Consider the following 16,661-nt stretch of genomic DNA (forward strand, 5'->3'; position numbering starts at 1 on the left):
AGCAAAGAATGTAATGGTTTGCCAGTTCCTTCTCCAGCTCATTTTACAGATGAGGAAACTGAGGCAGACAGTGTTAAGTGACTTGTCCAGGGTCACACAGATAGTGTCTGAGGCAGAATTTGAATTCAAGGTGATGAGTCTTACTGACTCCAAGCCCAGCATTCTATGCACTGAATCACCTAGCTGCCCCTAGTGATCATAGTAATAGTAACTAACATTTATACAGCATTTTAAGGTTTGCAAAGCACTTAACAAATATTGCCTCATCTTGCCCTCACATCTCTGGAAAGTAGGTGTTATTATTATCCCCACTTCCACTAAAAAATAAGAATATTAATGATCTATTTTGCATATAGATAATAAAAATCATTGACATCTTTTCTGACCTTTTTACACATATTTGTGCTTCTCATATGGCTGTTGTGAGATAAGAGTATTCATACATAGCCTTTTATTCCACCTCAACTCTGATTTCACTGATTTTAGTCTCATTTCACAATATATATAAAACAAATTCTACCTCTGTTTTGAGTTATTTAAGATATTTATTTAAACTATCATAATTTAAATTTATTATCAGGAAACTTTTCTGTGGGATTATGTCAGCCTTGATACTCATATCTTACCAATACCCTAAGTATCCTCTGTCTCTCTGATGGGAGGGCTATAGGGTAGGGCAGAGCAAAGTACTCTTCCCAAGTCTCCATTTAAAGAGGATTTCCAGGTTAAACATTGCCTGCCTGGCTGCAATACTTTGGCTAGACTCCATCACACTCCCTTTCCCACCCCTCCACCCCTCTCCACCACTAACTTCCCCTTCTATTCCTGTCTCTACATTTTCAGCTTTCTTTTGTTTGTCATCTTCTCCCATTAGATTGTAAGCACCCTGAGAGAAGAGACTGACTTTCATATTTCCATTCCCAGCATTTAACACAGTGCCTGGCACATAATTGGCACTTAATAAATGCTTGTTGACTAATTAATGAGACTACTGAGAAGCAATGTGGCATAATGTATAAAGGGATAGCTCTAGAGAATCTAGCTGAGTAAACACCATCAAGTTCCTTAACTTCTCAGAGGCCCAGGTAAATCTCTAAAATTATAGGTTACAATCTCTTAATTTGAATTCATGGAGGGAGATTCCACACCAAAAGTTTCTGATTTTGATGGTCAAGATGATTTTAATGAAACTATTAACCAGAAAATAAATATATTGGGGCAGCTAGGTAAGGATAGAGCACTGGCCCTGGAGTCAGGAGGATCTGAGTTCAAATCTAACTTCATATGCTTAGTAGCCATTTGACCCTGGGCAAGATACTTAACCTTGTTTACCTCTAAAAAAAAGAAAAAAAAATACATATATTGACATTTTCATTGTCTTCATTATTTATTTTTGTTCTTGTCTTCCCTCTTGTGGAAATGTGTTATGAAAGAATTAAGATGATAAAATTCTGTGGCTCATGCAAAAAAACATATATGCTGAAAATTCTATGTAAATTATCATGTTCTCATTTTCTTTCCTCAAGTTCTCGAGTTAATTAATCTTCCTAGAATATGTAAGTTTCACAATAAAATAGGGTACAATTTTTATTTAATGCAAGAGTAGTACTCAGGTTGTATTTAGACAAGACTTAATGAAGTTGAACCACTTTGACTAAAATGACAAGTCAAATAAAAAATCAGTTCAGTTGAGACAACAGATATAGCTATTTTCAGTGAATTGATCTGTTCAAACTGACCAAATACATCAGCTGTATTAGTGCTGCCTGTCATTTAAGAATGCCAATGGTATTTCCAATAATTAAAATTTTCTCTTTTATTCCATGAAGTAATTTTTCATATCAATTAAGTATGCTGTTCACCACCCTAAGAAATAGTGCACAAAATAATCATAATTCTTCAGATTTATATGGTGCTTTAAGCTTTGCAAAATGCTATTCTTATAACAACCTTGTGGTAGCATCCAGATGAAGAAACTGAAGCTCTGAGACATTAAGCATTGAGTGCTTTGTCTTTGTTTATACTGATGGTAAGTACTTAGGATTGCAACCTTGATTTTCTGATTTCAAATCTAGCACTTTTTGTTTTTACTATACTATGTTACTTTAGTTTAGACATAAATTTTTAAGTATTTGTGTGTTTTCCATATTCCTTTGTACATACCAAAGTCACTGACATATCTCATGGTTGAAAAAGACTTTATTAATTATGGGTCATAAATAAGATCAAGCAAAGAAATGGGAGAAAGATATCTCTTTTTGGGAGGGGGGCAGCTAGTTTTGTCTTCCCTTAAACAATTTGGTATCCTGTGACTCCTGAAGACACACCATATTGATGTTGGACTTAGTGTAGGCACCTGATCACTTTAACCCTACAGCATCTCAGAACTTCCAAGCTAAACTCTCAGCACCCCCCAGGAGGGATGATAAGAATGAGCCACTATTCCTGACTAAGATATCATCTTGAAAGAAATGTCTTCCCTTATCTTCTTTAAAAAAAATGTTTTCCATGTATATTACAGTTTTTATTTTAAAAAATAACTATAACTGTTATTCTCATCTTTACTAGAAAGGGAAGAATTATTTATGGAAAAAAATGTTCAATTTTTGCCCTGAGAAATGGAGTTTTTAAAAAATATCATTAAAAAAACTGATCTGATAAGTTCACTAATGAATTAAAAATTCTTAGAAGTTATGTCCTATTTTTAATGGCTACTATTGAACATTCTCCTCTTTATATTGTATTTTATTATTTTAATTTAAATATTATTATTTGTATTGTTTAATCTGTAAGAAGTTGAATAAATTTTGAACAAATTGTGGTAGAAATTAAGTTCCATTGTCCAGTAGTAATTCTTTTTTTACTAATAATGATGAGCTTTCTCTGTTATTTTTTGAGAAATATATGAGGCAAAAGAATATCATGATTTTCTTTTTCTTTTTATGACTGAAGCAAAAACCATTTAATGTTTGAAGAATAATAAATTTTCCTTTGAGTCTGCTTTGGTCAGTATGTAGTATAATACTTGAAATATTATATGTGTATACATGTAGAGACAAGATACATACATATATTTACACAAAGAGAGGATATTTGAGATAATATATATACATGATGTATGAGAAAATTAGAGATTATATATGAGAAAATTTACATATCTGTATATTTGCACATATGTAGAGAGAGACAGAATATATGAAAAAAATGGAGGAGGATTGTAGTCTTAGAAGGGAGACCAATAAATTTTTATTTCCTTAGGATCATCTTTTTCTCAGGATATTATTATATGAGGAAAAAATATATGTGATATACATACACATATATTTTCATACTGTTCCCAAAGATCAATATTAATAAACTGTACTAGAATATTATATATTGTATATGTATGTATGCATAACATAATCATTTACAAAATGCTTTAACCTCTATCTTATTTTACTTTCAAAACAACCCTATGCAGTTGGAAAAAAATTATTATTCCCATTTTATTAATGAAGAAATGAAGACTGAGATATAATATGATTGTGTAAGTTCACAAAGCAAGTACTAGAGAGAGAGCTTGAACCCAAGTTTTATGATTTCAAATCCATTGCACTTTTTACTTTAAGATTAAGAGCTGAATATAACATAACATTCATAAAGTACTATTCAAAAAGTATATAACATTCATAAAGTACTATTCAAAAAGTATATAACATTCATAAAGTACTATTCATAAAGACTACTGGTCTTTATTTTCAAATTGAATAATTTCTAAAAATATTGCTCAAGCAAGTATTTGAATTTATTTATTTCTAGCTAAGTTACCACCTAGATAATAGGTACATTTATCTTAGAGAGTAAGAGCTTCTAAGCTCCTACCCTTTGTTTCTTTTATTGTAGAGTATAAAAAAATAGAATTTATATTCAATGTTATAAATAATTATTTTTATTCTCTTCCTGACACATACTTACTATGTGGTATATGGAAGAGAGCACTATATTTGGAATTATGTAACTTGGTTTTGGTCCTGGATCTGTAACTTACTATGTCTTACTTTAGAAAAAACACTTAACATTGCCTTTTTTTCCCTTGTCTTTAAAATGGGCTTAGGGTTAAGGGGAAGAGTTGTTGATCTAGAATTTATCATTCTTTCTAACTTGAAATTCCATGATTTTATGAATTTAGCAAGCCAATGATTCTCTTCATTCCTAGAGCCCGAATTCAAGAATCATTATTGTGCAAGGAACCTTTAGCCATAAAAATGGTCAGTATAACTTGAGGTTGGTGGGATATACAGAGAAATGATCTTTTATCTCCTATTAAAATTTTTATAATTCCTCTCTCTCTCTCTCTCTCTCTCTCTCTCTCTCTCTCTCTCTCTCTCTCTCTCTCTCTGTCTTTTCCTTCTGAGTCAGAGAAGTGACTGGAAACAATTCTATTTTTGATAGTGCTTCTACCTTTTTAGAATCTGGAAGTGGCCTCTAGGTGCACAGATAAGGGGAGAACTGGCAACAGACCAAAGAAAGATTCTATAGAAGTCATCTGCCTCCAAAGTAAAGTTCTACAACAAGTTCTAGACTGGAAGATGCTTTAAACTTAATAGACACAATAAATGTTTGTTGAATTTGATTTGTTGACTATTATTTTGAGGCCTCCTTGCTATTTTGTGTATCCAAGATATAGAAAGTGTTTCCCCTCTGATTGTTTAGCTTCCCATTTATGTTGTGTTAGTAATATTGCTTAACAGAATTAAAATAAACAAATTTTCAATTTCCCACGTTAGCCAAACCATGTTAGTGCAAGGAAGAAGAAAATAATTAGTTAACATAATTTTTTGTCTTTTATATCATTTAGAATATTATAACATTGGTATTAATTATAAAATGTATACTGTTGATAGGATAAAGTATATTAAAATACTTTTTCAGAAATATACCTTGAATATCTAAACAGTATGCTTACTATGTGCAAGAAGATGTGTTAGATATTAAAGAGAAGTGGAAAGGAGTTGCCAGAATATGCATTTCATTTGATCAAAACTGCTATTCTTATTCAAAGAGAATTAGTAGGAAACAAATCTGTTTCATAGAAACATACATGTGTATACATATATGTGATTATTTTCAGAAATTATAAAGCAATATAAGCAACTAGCCCAGTACCCATCAATATGAAATATAATAAATGCTTGTTGATTAATATACAAACTGTGACAAGACTACAAAATTCAGATTGTATAGATCACCAAAATATAGCCAGTGTAAAAAACAGCTACAAAGGAAAAGAAAAAAAAAAGAGAAAAACTTACGATCACACCTCTCTTTTCTAGTTCTTGAAAAACACTTTTCATTGGAATGGAAAAGGTTAGTGTTAGCTGGCATCCTCGATGCTCTATATGTGAGGGAGTCATTATTTTGACAAATGGTTTATTTGGAGCTGCTTTATCTTTACTGTAGTAATGCTTGATCAGGTACTCCATATAACCAGTAAGCAAAATAGATTTTTTCCTTAATGTTTCCATTGTTGTTTGATTAAAGATCTGCCAAAACGTAAAACAATTAGATAAACAATTTCTTACTGAAATGTAGACAAAAAGATAACAAGCCATACTCAGATAAAGACATTCTAATTTCAATATTTTCAATAACATTTAAGATAACCTATATTTGCAAAGCATAATAAAATATACTCATTTGAAGCATCCTGTAATAATGAGCTGGACCTGTTTCTTCATCACAACATAACATTTTTCAAATATTATTCCAATTGTGCAAGGAAGAAAAGAATAATGAGTTAAAATTATTTGTCTTTTATGTCATTTTATGTCATTTAGAATATGTGCTACACTGGTATTAATTATAAACATATTTTGCTGATATATTAAAGTATACTAGGAAATAAAAATATATAATCTAAAAAAATATCTGGAAGAACCAGAGGATTAAACCATCTGGATTGTTTCTTTCCTGGCTCTATTACTAGCTAGCAGCCTAGACTCTCTAGGATTTTTCAATGTCCTCAGCTACAAGATGACTAGATCATCACTAAGCTCCCACCCAGCTCTGAAATCCTATGACTCTCAATGATTTGGAAAATTGTCTCTAAAATTAAATTTTGTTTTCTAATTAAAGAATATGACAAGAAGCACAGTGTGATGTTCATTTGCAAGAAAGAAAATGAATATGATTATTTAAAATCATTTTCGTTTTAGATAGATAAATATGTTACCCTTCTACTTAACAGTCTCTTGATAAAAAAGTAAAAATTGCAGTGAAGTCTATCTCTTTTGAGATAGGAAAAAAATAGGCTCCTCACTATGGAATGAATATCGGTGGGGAAATTGGAACATCTTGTTCTGAAAAAAATATAGCCTGAGTATGAACACGCCGGTTCCTGCTCTCTGAGCTTTCCTATGAAAGGATAAGTGGCAGGGACATTATGGGTCAGAGAAGACATGCTTTGTTAGCTTATCTCTTAAGGTCAAGCAAAGTTTAAAAATATATTGGATGTATAAGAACTAACTGAATGAACTGTCAGGAGGGCAAGATGCATAGCAGTGCCCTTTGGTGTCCTTCTCCTGCATCACATTATCCATGGGAGGAAAGAGAGGTTCACTTGGTGATGTTTAGCCTTCAGTGATTACATTTGGAAAGGTTCACTTATAAAGTTACTTTTTTTTTCTAGATAATTTAAAATTAAACATTGCTTATAGTTTTAAAAATATCTTTTGAACTAGAACCTAAAACATTCGTGACAAACATATTTTCATTTAAATTTATATTGGCATGTAATCTCTAAAATATAATTGCTTGGACATATAAAAAAAATACATTCTGCAATTCTACCATGGAGACATTGGCTGTTTTTGAGACTCTTTTAGTTATCTTTCCATGTAGATTCTAAAAATACATTCAAGATAAAACATTTACCAGTCTGTAAAATTGTTGCCAGTAATTCTAATATTTCTATCATTTTCTCTGGCTTCACTGAATCAGAACCTAGAATATTTTGATCAATCTAAATAGATAAGAAAAGTAGTTGATGTTTTGAGTTTATTAGATATCTTGATGTATATAATAAAATGACATACAAAAAACATCTTTAGCTATGGTGAAAGATAAAGTTCCAAAAAATGCGAGAACTAGACAGGGCTGTGATCTGTTCTCATAGAGAAGACTCCTTTCCTTATGACACCTTATATTTCTCAGCAATCTGATTTCTTTGCTGCAGTTATTCATATTCTAACAGCTACATGGGTCCTTTCCTTCTGCCAATATTAGACTTAAGATCCTTGAGAAGTAGTGAAAAAGTAAATAAAGCACTAGATTTGTAGTCAGAAAGACCTGAATTCAAATTTGGCCTCAGATACTTACTAGTTGAGTAACCTGGGCAAGTCACTCAACCTCTGTCTGCCTCAGTTTTCCCATTTACATGGAGATAATAATAGTACCTAAAATGAGGATAATAATAGCACAGGATTGCCATGAGAATCAAATGATATATGTTTAAATGCTTTACAAATATTAAATTTATTATTATTATTATTGATATAATACTTGGTGCTGTACACGGTAGGTATTTAGCATGGTTTTTTTTTAATTGAATGGAATTTCAGACTACTAATTTTCTTCTAAATTATTCAGATTATCTATTTTCATTGTCCAGCTATTAATCCCAATTTTTTGCTTTGGCAAATCTGTCCTTTCCTGAGTATTAGCCAGATCACTTAATGCTTCCAGGTCTGAGTTTCCTCATCTGGAAAATAAGGAGGTTAGACTAGATCATCTCTACAACTCTTTCTAACTTTAACTATTCCAATGATCCTAAATATTTTAGCTGACTCCACTGAACTAGGATTTTTAAGTCACTTCATTATGGTGATGTTCTTTCACGGGTATGGCATTATGCATAAAAATCATTGTATGTCAATTAGAAGCTCCAAAAGTTTTGTATGAAAATTTAGTGTTTAGTTTACTGCACTGAATATAAGAACTATTAAAATATCATTTTGGACATTAAATTAATGTTCAGAGAATACTGGGACACATTTAAGTTTGAATTTTAATAGTATTTTTAGTCTAAAAGCAGTTCCTAGTCTTATTTCTCTACAACTAAATGTGAAGGAAGCTAGATTAGTACCTGTTTTCAAAAGGCTTCATTGTTAATCTGTAGCCATGGCTATTTATACTTGTCTTCCTAATCCCGGCAAAATTAAATTCATTAAGTGTTTATTAAGTACCTACTATATACCTGGCACTGGGCCAAGTATTAGACATTTAAATATTTCCCTTATGTATCCATGAACTCCCAAATTCTTTTATCTAGTCATAATCTTTTGTCATTTTGACTTTCCCAATTCCTTAGGATTCCTATCCCTGTATTTATCCTTACCAAAACCTTCATTCTCTTAACCCCCCAGATCTTTCCCTGACCTTCACCCTTCATCTCTTGGTGAACCAGTACAACTCTATATTAATACTCTACTCTCAAAACCCTTGCCCCATGGTCCTATCATGGAACAGGTTTTGCCAAAATCTAATCCTAGATTTTTTTTTTATTATTTGCCTCCTGCAGTCTTATTCACATTTTGAATGGAAATAGAGGATATACCAGTACAAATTTATGTTATCTAACCTCAACCAGGTCCCCACTGCAAGATAGTTCTCCACTTGATTATCTCCACAGTGATTGTTCCAAAACTTCATACTACTCCTTAAGTCTAATGAGATATTGATTCCCCTTCACACAAGGACTTCACCCTTACTTGATTTGAGCATCCCCTCTTAGCCATTGTCCAATATCTCCAACTCTTGCTCTCAGGTAAACTTCTTAAAGAAGCCATTATCCAGGCAACCAACTCTTGTAAAGATGTGGCTTGGCAACTGCTTCTGCAAGTATTGCAGTACCTGCCTCCTTAGCAGCCACAGCTACTAAAGTCCTAAAAGAAAATTTCCCTCTACTAAAGAGGCATGGAGGAGCACTAATAATTGGAAGAATCAAGAAAGCACCATGGATGAGCTTTGATGAGAGCTAAATGATCAAAGAAGAGGTGGAAGGGAGAACATTCCAGGCATGTATAGATAGCCTCTGAAAAGTCATAGAGTCAGGAAGTGAAATGAGTGTAGGAAACATCAATGAGGTAAGTATGACTAGAACATAAGTGTGTTTGTTTTTGTAATATGAACTCAGTCTGAAATGACAGGTTGAACTTTTTTTTTTTTGCAGGTCAATGAGGGGGTCAAGTGACTTGCCCAGGGTCACACAGCTCATAAATGTCAAGTGCATCCCAGGCTGGCTTTGAACTCAGGTCCTCTGGAATCCAGGGCAGGTGCTTTATCCACTGCACCACCTAGCTGCCCCTGGATTGAACTTCTTTTTTTGGGGGGGGGCAATGAGGATTAAGTGACTTGCCCAGGGTCACACAGCTAGTAAGTTTCTAAGGCCGGATTTGAACTCAGGTACTCCTGAATCCAGGGCCGATGCTTTATCCACTGGGCTACCTAGGTTGAACTTTAAACTCCAAAAAGAGAAGTTGCATTTTATCTTAAATATAATAGGAAATTGATGAAACCTTTCAGGCAAAGATACAGCTTACCTAGATTTTACTAAAAATTTTTATGAGGTATTTCATACTGTTCTTGTAAAGAAGATGGAGAAATATGGGTTGGATAATAATGCAATCAGGAATCAGAATTAAAGAGTCAATATTAATGGTTCATTGTCAACATGACAGGAGTTCTACTGTGGAATATGTTAAGGGAATCTACTTGGTGCTGTGTGGTTTAACATTTTTATCAAATGACTCAGATAAAGGCATAATTAATAAGTTCATCAGATTTACTGATGGCAGAAAGCTGAGAGCTATAGCAAATACACTATATAAAAGACATCAACTTGAAAGAAAGGCTTTAGAAAGATGGGGGCATAGCTCATACCTTCATCTTTTTTGTAACTACCTTTCTCTTCCTTTCATTTGCATGGGAGACCAAAGGATCTTGGAGGTAAGAGGCTAGGGTTGAAAAACAACTTGCATCTTGAGACCCAGACTACCATTATTATTGATTTTTTCCTCAAAAGGGTAGTCCCTGAAAATGATTTTAAAGCGAGTGAAAATTGGCAATCGAGAATTGGTAAGAGAACTTTCTCATCCTATCAGAGAGTTGTCCTGGATACTGGAACATAATTTTGCCCCCAGACCTACTAAGTTAAAAGACAGACAATATCTTCAAGTTCTACCAATCTAGATGTTATGCTTTCCAAAATAACTATGCAAGGACTCTTCTTCTGGAGAGCAAAAATTTCCCAGAGCTCACATAAGGTTCTTTGGTTAATAGAGAGTGAAAGGAATTAAGGGTGTTTTCTAGTCTGACATTGAAAGTATGAAGGACTTGCTTCCTAAAAGCCTCTGGACTCTAAATTAAAAGAGAGATGGGAGAACTAACTCTTTGTCCTAACAAGAACATTAACCTGAGGACACCAGCTGAAATCAGAAATCAAACTCAGAAAGAAGCTTCATAGCCACAAGTCCATCAGAGCTATGGACATATGGAATACCATGTCATCTGGCAGTAAACTACATTAGACTAGTGGGGAGCAGGCCCAGCCCCTGACCACATAAATCCACTGGTTTTTCCTTATGTGTGTTTCCATTGCCATGTATTCCCTACATGTATCCTTTCTTCCCCCTGATCAAGAGTATATTTGTTTGAGCATTATCCTCAAATTTGTGAGAGAAGTGCTTTTTTGGTAATTTTATGACTATGCTATCACATAAAATTCATTTATTTTACACTAATATTATTCTCTCCTTGATTCTTAAAAGCAAGGATGCATAAGCTACAATTTTTTGAGTGATTAGAGAAACAAAAAATACCTTGAATCTGGGGTACTTTTCTGGGTTGCTCAATGTGTGAGGTAGGAGGTGGGATTGAGTGGGTCCTCATAGATGCTACATATGGTTGGGGAATATTTTTTAAATGCTCTCTTAAAAGAAAATCTATTTGAATAAAAACTCAGTTAGAATAGCTCCTGTTGTCTGAAGAAGCACAATTAGAGACCAGAGGAAGAATAAGCTGAAGGGAAGAAAATGATGCCAACTGACATGATATCTCTTCATTGGTTTTATGGTTGAAAAACTGAGCTGTTAAAAGCTCATGCAAGTTGATATCATTAAGAGAAGTAAAGTTTTCGACTGGTAGAACTGGTTGTGGCAAAGGAAGCTATACAACTACTACATTCAAGACTTATTAGAAAGACAAGAGATAGCCCTTACTTGGTAAAGGAATGACTCCTAATGGGAGTATCTGGATGAAAAGTTCAAGAAAAGTCTAGGAGGAAGTTACTTGTTAAAGGAAGTCTGAAGAAGAATCCCCAAGGAAGAGTTCTTTTTGCAAGTATGATCTTCTATCGGAAGGTAACTAGAAGCAATAAAGGTTCCTATTTAGATTAATTTTGAATTGTGTTCTGGAAGTGTATGTGAGTTTAGGAATAAGTAATTCAGATAAAAACAAGTGTTTTCAAAGGTCTTTGTCCAAAGTCCTTTGTCAAAGACCTTTGTCATTTGGTCCAATTGGCACTAAGTAGGTAAGGTATAAACATTAAAAAACCAAAAATGAAAACAAACAAAAACACCCTTCTTTATCTGGCAAAGACGATAAGCACCATCTGATGAACAAACACTAAATGTTTTACAGAGAAGCCAAAGGTCCTCACAAGTGACATATCAACTACACTGAGCTTTGATGAATTAAACCTATCTACTGATTGTCTAATTCTTGTGATTTCCCCAAACTGATTATAACAGCACAAAAATAAAGAGTAGCTTAAATATGTGTGTAAAATAAGATAAAATCACAATATATTGAATTACTTACCTCTAAGCTAGCTTCTAAAGCACAAACCAACAAAATAGGGGGATTTGATAGTCGATATCCATTGACACCAGGAATTAAATCCAACTCTGGAAAATTAACATTATAACACTTTTAATATATGAGAAGGAAAAGACTATTCGTGAAGGTAATTATTAAATTAGTGGGGTTTATCCCCACTATTTTTAGAGTTTGTGAAATATTTTATGAATTAGCTTGTTGAGCACTGTTCAAAAATTCTAGAGTATCTATATAGACGTACACTTAATCTCAACAGAAATAAATAATCTGATGTGCAACTAAAGGGCTTGGTTGATCTAATTCATTACAGATTTCATTCATATAAATTAATAAATTCATTTAAATTTACTTAGGTTTCTATTATATATAAAGTGTGCTAGGTACTATTGGGAAAATAAATATGAATTCCAATTCCTTTTGTCAAGAAATTTTCTACTAGGAAGATAAGATTTAAAAATGTACATGCATTTATGGATATATGTACAGATAGAAAAAATAATTCATCGCAACTTTAAAAAAAAATCTATTGACATCTTTTGTTTTTACATCACCTTCACTTCTGAATATGTCTCACCTTCTCCTACCAAGCAAATAATTCTTGGTAGCAAAAAATGAGAGAAAAAGAAGAAAAAAAATCAGTTCAGAAAAAATAGCCAACACATCAATCAAGCCTGATACCATGTATGATATGATAGCCCATAATCATAGTCATCCACCTCTACAAAGAAATGAGGGAGGTTAATTTTCTTAACTCTTCTCTGGGGTCAACCTTGGTAATTATAATTATATGAGGTTCAGGTCATGGTTTGTTTTTTTTTTTCTTCTTTCCAGTTACATTATTTCGTGCAATGTCAGTTCATATGAATGTCCATCAATCTCTTGTTTTTTAAACATAACATATTAATTGTTTCTTTCTTTCTTTCTTTCTTTTTTTTTTTTTGCGGGGCAATGGGGGTTAAGTGACTTGCCCAGGGTCACACAGCTAGTAAGTGTCAAGTGTCTGAGGCCGGATTTGAACTCAGGTACTCCTGAATGTAGGGCCGGTGCTTTCACTGCGCCACCTAGCTGCCCCTATTCATTGTTTCTTAAACATAACATTCATGACTATAAATAGTTTAGCTATTGATTTTTAACATATTCAGGGCAGCTAAGAACTAAACAAATGATACAGATAACATGTATCACATCAGAAGCAAGTTCACAAAGGCTTGAAATGAGATGATAAGGTTTTATTGAGGAGTTGAAATTTGTAGAAGTCTTGAAGAAGAAAGAAAGGACAGGAAGATATTAGGTGTTGATGAAGAAAAAAGTGTAATTTTGAAGTTAAGTTAAAAGACTATGCTTATGGTGGGGTGAAGCCAAGATGGCGGAGGAAAGGCATTAAACGCACAGGGCTCCTGATACAACCACTCCAAAAATAGCAATAAAAGAACCCTTGGGGCAGTAAAACATACAAAAATTCGGTCTGAGAGTTTTCTACAGCTATAGATAGATTTCAGGGGGCCGCACTGGGCCATGAATAAAACCTAACACTGCAATCAAGCCGACACACCAGACACCCGCCAGAGGAATTTGCCACAGTGCCTCTGAATCGGCTGCAGCACTGGAGTCTTCTGGAACTGAGAGTGTGGTCAGACTGAATGGCTGGCCTGGGGGTGGTAAGTGCAGGGGTACCAGTGGATTTGGGGGAAGGATTCGACTGTCCCACCCCAGTGGGCAACCAGGAAGAAATCCTGAGCAGCTGAAGGCCTGGGTGGGGGAGGGGGGCAGGCAGGCTCATCGGAAGCTGAGAACCACACCACAGAAAGCTTTGCTGGTTGGAGGCTTAGTAAGTAGGCCTGAGGTTATCTCCAGACCTGAGAACAGGCCAGGTGAGATTAAAACCTGCCCCCCCCCCCAAACCAAAACACCTGGGACCCTCTGAAGCTGGGAACAGGAGAAGAACCAAGAAGCAGCCCCACAACCACCCACCCCACCCCCCAGTGGAGAGTTTAAAATCAAAAGAAAGTGAGGCCAGGCAGGCTGAGAAGAAGCCCAAACATCCCCCAGGCCATGCTGTAGCTTGAACAGTGTGTCCTGGAAGCAGCACCACACTTTAAGAAGGAGTCAAAAGCCAAGAAATAGTAAGCCAAGATGAGTAGACAGAGAAAGCAGAAGACCATTGAAAACTTCTTTGGGGGTAAGTTAGACCACAATACAACCTCAGAAGAAGAAGATAATAACAGGGTCAAAGTTCCAACATCCAAAGCTTCCAAGAAAAATATGAACTGGTCTCAGGCCATGGAGGCTCTCAAAAGGGACTTTGAAGAGAAAGTAGGAGAAATAGAAAGAAGATGTAGAGAAAAGGAGGAAAGAATGGAAAGAGAAATGAGAGCGATGCAGGAGAGTCATGAGAAAAAAGTCAACAGTTTGAAAAGCCAAATGGAAAAGGAGATTAAAAAACTGTCTGATGAAAATAACTGCCCAAGAATTAGGATTGAACAAATGGAAGCTAGTGACCTTATGAGAAACCAAGACACAGTAAAGCAAATCCAATTGAATGAAAAAATAGAGGGCAATGTGAACTATCTCCTTGGGAAAACAGCTGACCTGGAAAATAAATCTAGGAGAGATAATTTGAAAATCATTGGACTACCTGAAAACTATGACCAAAACAAAAGCTTAGACACCATCCTCCAAGAGATTGTGAGGGAAAATTGCCCTGATATTCTAGAAGCAGAAGCTAAAATAGAAATTGAAAGAATTCACCGATCACCTCCTGAAAGAGATCCCAAAAGGAAAAGCTCCAGGAATATTATAGCCAAATTCCAGAACTCCAAGGTCAAGGAGAAAATAATGCAGGCAGCTAGAAAAAAAGGAATTCAAATACTGTGGAGCTTCAATAAGGATAAAGCAAGATCTAGCAGCTTCTACATTAAAGGACCGAAGGGCATGGAATATGATATTCCAGAGGACAAAAGAACTGGGACTACAGCCAAAAATCATGTACCCAGCAAAACTGTGTATAATCTTTCAAAGGCAAAAATGGGATTTCAATGAGAAAGAGGTCTTTCAAGCATTTGTGATGAAAAGTCCTGAACTGAATAGAAAATTTGACTTTCAAATACAAGACCCTGGAGAAGCATAAAAAGGTAAACAGGAAAAAGACTTCATGAGGGATATTAAAAGATCAAACCATTTACATTCCTACATGGGAAGATAATACTTTGAAATCATAAGAACTATCTCAGTAAAAAACTCACAGAAGACACAGGTCTGAACTGAATATGAAGGGATGATATCTGTAAAGCATTTATGTTTTGTTCTTTGTGGGGCAGACAGGGTGGGGTGTCTTATGTCTGGGGCTGGATTTGGGCTTGGGACCTCCTGGGTCCAGGGCTGGTGCTTTGTCCACTGTGCCACCTAACTAATCCATGATGATGTCATTAAAATAGGGTTGAGGTGTAGGAGGACTAAACTGGGGGAGGGAGAAGGGGAGAAATGGTCTGGGGAGAGGAAGTTCACATGAAGGAAACAAGAAGAAAGCTTATGGAGGAGAGTAGAAGAGGGGGAAGGAGTTGGGGAGTGAGTGAACCTTAATATCATCAGAATTGGCTCAAAGAAGGACTAATGTACATACTCAAGCAGGTATAGTAATATTTTTTTTTGTGGGGCAATGGGGGTTAAGTGACTTGTCCAGGGTCACACAGCTAGTAAGTGTCAAGTGTCTGAGGCCGGATTTGAACTCAGGTACTCCTGAATCCAGGGCCGGTGCTTTATCCACTGCACCACCTAGCCGCCCCCTAGTAATATATTTTTGCCCTGAGGAAGGGGAGGGAGAAAAAAGGAGGGGGGAGAAGGAGGAAAGGGCAGATTGGGGGAGAGAGCAGTAAAAAGCAAAACACTTTCAAGGAGGATGAAGATGTTCTGCATTACTGCACCAGTATGACATTGAATTGCTTGATTTCATAGGAAGGGTTGAGGAGGAGGGAGAAAGAAAAATTTAGAACACAGAACTAGCTCAGGGACCCTGATCTCATTGGAGTGGGCTCATGGAGGGAATAGCTTTCATACCCAATTGGGAGGTGCAATCTATTTAACCCTGCAGGAAAATAGGAGGGGAAGAGGATAAGGAAGGAAGGGTGAAAAAGGGAGTACAGAATGAGAGAGAGGATAGTCAGAAGTAAAACACTTCTGAGGAGGAATAGGTAAAAAGAAGATAGAGTAAATGTCATGGGAAGGGAGTGGGATGGAGGGAAATAGTTATGATGATTGATTATATTGGCAAAATGTATGGTACCTAATTTGCTGGGCTTTTATGAAGAAAAATCTCTGTCAAGCTTAAGTTAATATATAAAGGTTATGATGAACAGGATACTACCAGAAAAACCTGGAAAGACCTACGTGAACTGAAGCAGAGTGAAATGTACTGTATACAAAATAACAGCAATACTGGGGGATGATCTGCTGGGAAGCATGTGGTTATTTTCAGCAAGGCAATGATCCCATATAATAACCCTGAAGGACTTATGAAGATTGCAGCCCAGCTGCAGAGAAAGAACTGATAGTATCTGAAAACAGATGGAAACACATTTTCAAATTTTGTTTTTCTTTTACTCTTTGACAATTCCTTAATCTGAAGTTTTGTTTTTTTGTGACTGTTTGTTCTCACAACTGGCTAATATGGGAATTTTTCCATGACTGCTCATGTATAACTTAATTTGAATTGTTGAGTTCTTGTGGATGGGGAGTGGGAATGGAGGTGGGAAGAGAAATTGGAACACAAAGTTTTAAAAAAAAATTGA

General features: G+C 35.2%; 1 protein-coding gene across 3 annotated transcripts in view; it reads right to left on the bottom strand.

The window, feature by feature from the left end:
- KYNU (kynureninase) overlaps positions 1-16,661 on the bottom strand; it is a 128,359-nt gene that overhangs the window by 3,465 nt on the left and 108,233 nt on the right. For 2 of the 3 annotated variants that reach the window (XM_043992948.1, XM_043992947.1), the window contains 2 exons: positions 11,860-11,945; positions 5,295-5,525 (listed from right to left, as the gene is read on the bottom strand). In XM_043992948.1, coding sequence (XP_043848883.1) covers positions 5,295-5,525; positions 11,860-11,945 — 317 coding nt within the window. Of the gene's footprint in view, positions 1-5,294; positions 5,526-11,859; positions 11,946-16,661 lie in introns of those variants that run through there. The other variant, XM_043992949.1, reaches the window with a different exon arrangement.

Source organism: Dromiciops gliroides, chromosome 3 (assembly GCF_019393635.1).
Source record: "Dromiciops gliroides isolate mDroGli1 chromosome 3, mDroGli1.pri, whole genome shotgun sequence".
Classification (NCBI taxonomy): Eukaryota; Metazoa; Chordata; class Mammalia; order Microbiotheria; family Microbiotheriidae; genus Dromiciops; species Dromiciops gliroides.